We start from the raw sequence: 6,189 nt of genomic DNA, 5'->3' as shown, positions 1-6,189 counted from the left end.
CCCACCAAGTGAGTCAGGAGTCAAAGCACGGGACCTTGGTTCGCGGCTGAGCGAGGGAGCAGTAAGGGCAGCAGCCGCAGCCCGGGCCGCGCCCGCTCCGGAGCTCAGCGCGGGGCTCGGGGGCCGCGGGGCAGGCAGCGGGCACCGCGCAGCAGGCAGCAGGGCGCGGGGCTGTCCGCCACAGCAGAGAGCGCTCCGCAGGACACGCGGTAGCTCGACTACGGTGTGCGACTTCTCAGGCGTTTGTTGTACCCGGGTGCGGTTTCCTTGTTTTGTTTTGAGGAAAGTCAGAGCACACGCTTCCGCACTGAAAGGGCAAAAGGGTTCGCTACAAAGGTTGTCAGAGCCTACTCAGATTAACACCCTGGGACACCGTTTTGTCTGGGATTCCTTTGTATTCCGCTGGTTCTGGGCAGAATTCTGTTACCGACACTATTTATCTTCCTCTCTAAATTACAGAAGCTTAAAATCCTGAAGTTTTTCATGGTGTTTTCAGGAGAACCCTGTATATAACTGTAAGCTCTGGGCATTTGTGTCATGCTCTGCAGTAGAAGAAGACTCATGAGTGTCAATATCTTTTTTTTTTTAAAGGTGGTTTTTAATTATCCTTACAGCAAGCTATACCTCTGTATAGCAGTTATACTGCTCTAGACAAAACAAGACATAGGAGCTACCAACGCAGTACGAGGTCATATTTTTTTTTATCAAACCATTCCAGTTTTGCAGCTCACAGAAGTAGAATATAAAAACTAAGATTCTATCCAAAAAAATCAAATCTATATTAAATCTATAATAAACAAAGCATTCTTGTATTAACACAAAACCGTATCTTAAGAAAAGAGTGTTTATTTTAAAACCATTTATGAAAAATAACCACCAGTGCATCTGCTGCCCTCAGAACTAGAAGGCAGTTCTTCACGAAACGAGTCCATACAAGTATTTACACGGGTCCACATCTCACATTGCTCTGTTTTCGATGCCTGGTCCGTTAACTGGAGGCTCAACAATCAATCTGGGCTCGATCAGCGAATCCCAGTTTTCAGTTATCTGGAAGCAGAATACAGACAATACTTGGCACGTACAACGTGTACAGGCAGATGCAATTTCTTCTGCATTACACTTTGCTCAGATGTGAACAGCAGCACTACAGAACAAAGACCACAGATCATTCCCTGATTCTGTGATCTTCTTAATCAACCTTACCCTGCCTGATGCACAGGTAGGAAAAGCAATACCTCATGAATAACCTTGTAAGAACTCTGGACACTGTGTTGTTTATGGGCCAAAAAGTTACACACACTGATGACTTTTTGAATCTAGTTCATTGAAATAATACGCAAGAATTTATGATCTCGTGATAATTCATATGCTTGTTAGAAAGGATCGATTATTTTTGCTTTCATTTACTTAAATAATCGTTATAAAAGGACAGAAATGAACAGTGTTGTAAAGCAGGGAACGTGTCAGCAAAACCACGCGGTGGCCTTCGACAGAAGGCAGGCACCTACCTTTGTATCCTGAGGAACAGCGTACTCTATCAGCTCAGCCCCATCTGCAGACTGGTAAACCAGATCAAATTTCCCTGGCTCTTTAGCAACTTTTTAAAACAAAGCAAAAAACCGACTTAGTTAATTACAAACAAAGATCAGAAGGTTTACATTTTTACCATACTTGTAAAGCTAGGCAAGCACAGTTGGATGCGTGCGTTCTTTTAATTTGTTTGTTTGGTAGGATGTGGTTTTTTGTTTAAGTGATTACTCTAAGCAGCTGCAATAATCGAGGCCCCATTAGTTCAAGCAGTCACCACAGCTATAACAATAATGTCACTCTGCATTTATCCTCCTTCACGGTGCAGTACCAGCACCTCACGTTATCAGCCTATGTGGGATGAGCTCTCTTAGCATCTTTTGAATTGCAAACATATCAGCAATGTTTAGAACTCTAACAAAATCTGATAAGAATTGAATTCTACACACCAAATGCAGGGTGATTATCTAATAAAACCATGTGCCTGAGAAAGTTCATCAACAATATGCTGCCCAAATTTAAGAAAATGCTGCTGATGACTCATCATCAGTCCCCCAAGTGATGCACAAAACAACACGCATGCAGTGTCCCAGGGTACGTACTTTGGCTTGCTGACGATGAAAGGATCTCAAGCTCGATCTGTTTTTTATCAGCATTCCAACTGATTATTCTGCCCTCCTTCACAAGGCAACAAGGAAAGAATCAGACATGATAGTTCAGCACCAGATAACTATTTCATGTTACAACCACTCTGATACTTGATCTCCATTACAGGACATATGTGTTTGTTCATTTTTTCTCTCTACATAAATATATAAAATCTGCAAGCTATTAAAATTAAGCAATCTGCAGTTTCTGGCATAGATAAACTCATGATATTGTCACTGTTCTTGTACTAATAGTTTAAATCATGGCAGTCCTAGAAACCAAGTTATTTCAAGTCAGTGCCGAATTTTACCAGTATCAGGCACTTTGAAGAGCAATGTACTCAAATACAGCTACAGTCTTCTCCTTGAAGGCCTGCATTTGTCATCTCTAAAACGCTAATGATCATTATTAATACTCTAATACTCAGTTTGTTTTGTTTCTGTTTTTAAGTAACTGCTACACCTTTCAATTTTCAATTAGTTTCAGGATTCAGAGTTTTAATTTTACTGCTGCACCAGGAGTAGTCTGCAGACTGATGTGAGAGATGGGAAGAAAAATACTATGTAACCTCAAGATATGCAACTCTTACCCCGTGTAATAGTTTTTCCAGTGAATTAAGGAAGGAAGGAAAAACAATACCTTATAGCATGAAACTTCAGGACTGTAGTTCTCATTTAGTTCCAAGCGCTGTTGAAAGAAACACGAATTAGTGATAACTTCTCCTGATCTCTCCCCAGACACAGCTCCTTCAGCAAGGGGGAAGCACAGGAACCAAGGCACCCAGCTCCTGGATCCTGATGCCTATCACAGTCTGCCAGGACTCACTCACTGCTCTGAAGGATTCCTGTTCAGGTCAGGCTGTGAAAGGAGATTGTGGAGAAGGATCCAGTCTCCTCAGCAGCAATTATTTCATTTTTCTTCTTTTAAAAAAAATTGCTTTATTTTGCAGGGAAGTGTAGTTATTTGTATGGTCAATTTTGTAATAATACTGTAGAAACACTACAGAGAGAAATGACAACATAGGGTTTTTTTTTTATGGCATTCTTAAACATAAACCTTGAAAACATCCCTGGGGCAGAAAGAGCAACAGCCTGAAAGCTGTTACTTGTGAACTGATGTGTGCTAGCAAAGAAACAACACTGAACAACAGTGGAGACATTTCTTTGCTTGTGTTGTATAAATGTCCAAAGAAATACATTTAACATACTTTTATGCTCAAAACTTTTTTAAAAATCTGAGAATTTTTTTAGAGCTAACAACAAACAGCAGTATTTTCTATTCTGTGGAAAACTGTTAGGTTAGAAAGACAGCAAGAGAGGAGGGAATGCTTTCAGAGCTGCCTGCAAACATTTGGACAGTTTGACATTCTGAACCACTCACTGAAGTGTAAAACCAAATTTTGACTAAAGAACAAGCAACTAGGATTAAAAATAATGTATGGGTTCCTAATTATTCTACTTTTAGTGTAACAGTCCCAGAACAATGCAAAATCCAATTCTAAAATGCAAGCTTTAGGTTGGCAGGATTATGTATGGTTTCCTGCAAAACTTACAGGGCCCAAATGAAACAACGCTGACCTACTGACGTTCAGCACTTCTTTACCTTGAAGGCAATTCTTTCTCCCACTTGTGGTGGGGCAGCTAGAAGTGGTAGTACGCTGTAGTCTCTCTTGGGGACATCCACAGCATTCTGCGAAACAAACAGTAAACCCATTGATTTAATTACCGCGTTAATAAAGAAGAAGATAGTGTTTGTGCTGTATGAATTGTAAGAAATTCTGAGAAGAGCAAGGGACGTATCTGAGAGCATTGTTCTGAGATATACATAGTAATGTTGTGTTAAAGGGCCTCGTCTGAGTGATGCCCAGTCTGGCACTGTAGGTCCAGTCACATTCAATATACGAACTGCATTTTGTCTAAAAATGACAGACCGTTGGCCCAGGGTAGCACATATCAGCTTAGTACCACCAAGTTCCCATCTCAGTTCTCCAGACGCTGCCAAAACCACAGCTGCGGTTGCCCAGGGAACTGCTGTGGATCACAGAACCTGGCTGCAGAGTGCCTGCTCCGCTTCACCCCCAGTGCCACCTGCTGGCGTATCAGCTGCACTCTGCTGTTCACCCTGTGAACAATGCTGTGCCTTCATTTCCAAGTTGCCTATAGCAATTGTTCCACAAATACATTCACTTAAGTATTGTTTCATTAACGCTTCTGCAGGATAGATGCTGCGAGCATCAGATTTACTGAGTTCAGGTCCGTCAGCCTTTACCCTACTTGTCTATTTCAGCTTTTCTGAATTACTCTCACGGCATACATTTTTTGTACAGTTAAAGCTGTAAGAGAGAGGTGGTCAGTGACTGCGTAAGTCACTCACCTGGACAGGAACAGAAGTGTTTGTCACAGCTTCGTGTAACGGACTCTGTTTCTGGCCTATGCTGCTGTAGCAATAGAAGAAACCAGGGCTTTCTCCTCTGCCCCGGCCCCTCATCATCCCCCGGAACCCGCGGCCCCTCGGTCCTCTCCAGAAGTTCCCCTCTCCCGCTGCACGCCCCCTCCCGCGCCCCGGGCCGGCAGCCGGCCCTTGGATTCCAGCTGGAGACTGTTTGGAACCGTTTCTTGCTACGGAATTACTCAGTCCAGCGTTGGCTGCGGGTTTCTTAATGACGAGTGCTTCCGAATCGGAACTGTCAGACTCGGAGGAGGAGGTCCTTGCTTTGGGAGCACCAGTGGCACCAGTCTGTGATGCTGCTGCGCTGCTGGGCAGCGCCTGCTTTGTGGTACTGCCCTGTGCCGGTGCCGCTCTTTCATCCTCTGAACTTGAGTCCGAATCTGAACTGGAGGACTGCGATTTCTTAGTGGTTTTACTAACTGCAGTCTTACTGCAACGTTCAGCATTAGACTTTGCAGTCATTTGATTACAAGCAACAGCGGCCACGGTGGCTTGGGCTTTGTCTCTGGGAAGCGCTGCCGCTGCGGGTCTGTGGGAAGATTTACTTTGCTTGACGTTTGATTCAGTGCTGTCGCTGTCGGACGATGTGCTGGAGGACTCCGACGTTCCCAGGCTCTGCTTCTGGGACTCTGCTGTCAGTTTTTTGGAGGTGCTCTTTGCACAGTTCACCTGTCCATGGGCCGCCTTCGCCGTGGGGCCCGCTGCCCGCTCTCCCTGCTTGGCTTTGGCTGCCGGCCGCTCCTCCCTCTCCACCTTCCGGAGCTTTTGGGCCCTGTCGGCACTGCCCTCCTTCCCCTCGGGGACTCTGCTTCTCCCGCAGTTTTCTTCCCTTCTCTTTCTCTTCTTGGATTTTTTCCGAGTGTCAGAAACATCCCCAGCGGTGTCCTCTGTACCGGAGGAACGCTCCGGGTTACGTTTATTCTTTTTCTTTTCCCTTTGATGTCTTTCTTCTCCGCTTCTGGAGAACGCTTGCTCCTTCTGCCTTCGTTTGTGCCTTTTTTTGTCATCTTTTGGTGCGTAGAAATCATCGTCCACTTCTTCGCACCCCTCCGCTGCGATCTCCTCCAGCGTAACTCTGCCGAGAGCCAAACAAACTCAGCGCTCAGCTCGGCACCGCACAGCACAGCACAACACAGCACAACACAACACAGCACAGCACAGCACCGCACAGCACCGCACCGCACAGCACCGCACCGCACCGCACCGCACAGCACAGCACAGCACCACCCCGCCCCGCACCGCCCCCCCCGCCCGGCCCCGCTGTACCGCAGCGCGTCGTTGTCCCGCACGAGGCGGGCGCTCTCGGTGGGCGGCAGCAGCGCTCCATCCAAGAAGAGGCTGAGGCGGGCCCGGCGGCTGAAGCCGAAGCGGTGGCGGATGATGCTGAGGAGGTCGGTGACGAGGCGCGCCTGGCCGGGTTCCAGCAGCAGCCAGCACAGCGCGCAGCCCGGGCTGCCCGGCGGCGGGAAATCGAACTGCAGCCGCAGCCGCACCGGGGCGCCGCCGGCAGCCGCCATCTTGGGAGCAGGGGGAGGGGCGGGGGAGGGGCGGGGGGGCGGCGCCTCG

At 46.9% G+C, this 6,189-nt stretch overlaps 2 protein-coding genes across 5 annotated transcripts in view; one reads left to right on the top strand and one right to left on the bottom strand.

The window, feature by feature from the left end:
- SCPEP1 (serine carboxypeptidase 1) overlaps window positions 1–6,189 on the top strand; it is a 34,939-nt gene that overhangs the window by 18,124 nt on the left and 10,626 nt on the right. For all 4 annotated transcript variants that reach the window (XR_002443815.1, XM_021414683.1, XM_021414682.1 and 1 more), the window contains one exon: window positions 2,913–3,027. Coding sequence is in view for 3 of the 4 variants with exons in the window: in XM_021414683.1 (XP_021270358.1) it covers window positions 2,913–3,027 (115 nt within the window). In the remaining variant the exon portion in view is untranslated. The remainder of the gene's footprint in view (window positions 1–2,912; window positions 3,028–6,189) is intronic.
- Window positions 588–6,178, bottom strand: COIL (coilin). The gene is made up of 7 exons (XM_021414676.1): window positions 5,890–6,178; window positions 4,549–5,698; window positions 3,778–3,864; window positions 2,815–2,862; window positions 2,130–2,205; window positions 1,509–1,597; window positions 588–1,047 (listed from the first exon to the last, which is right to left on the bottom strand). The coding sequence occupies exons 1-7, from the start codon at window positions 6,138–6,140 to the stop codon at window positions 958–960; spliced, it is 1,791 nt and encodes a 596-aa protein (XP_021270351.1). The 5' UTR covers window positions 6,141–6,178; the 3' UTR covers window positions 588–957.

This window comes from Numida meleagris, chromosome 17 (assembly GCF_002078875.1).
Source record: "Numida meleagris isolate 19003 breed g44 Domestic line chromosome 17, NumMel1.0, whole genome shotgun sequence".
Lineage (NCBI taxonomy): Eukaryota > Metazoa > Chordata > Aves > Galliformes > Numididae > Numida > Numida meleagris.
This window is presented reverse-complemented; position numbering and strand designations above follow the sequence as displayed.

Coding starts and splice junctions, on each gene's coding strand:
- COIL (XM_021414676.1), bottom strand. CDS start 6,140: ATGGCGGCTGCCGGCGGCGCCCCGGTGCGGCTGCGGCTGCAGTTCGAT. Junction 3,865..4,548: donor ACACTTCTGTTCCTGTCCAG/GTGAGTGACTTA, acceptor TTTGTTTCGCAG/AATGCTGTGGATGTCCCCAA. Junction 2,863..3,777: donor GAGAAAGAATTGCCTTCAAG/GTAAAGAAGTGC, acceptor TTCTTTCAACAG/CGCTTGGAACTAAATGAGAA.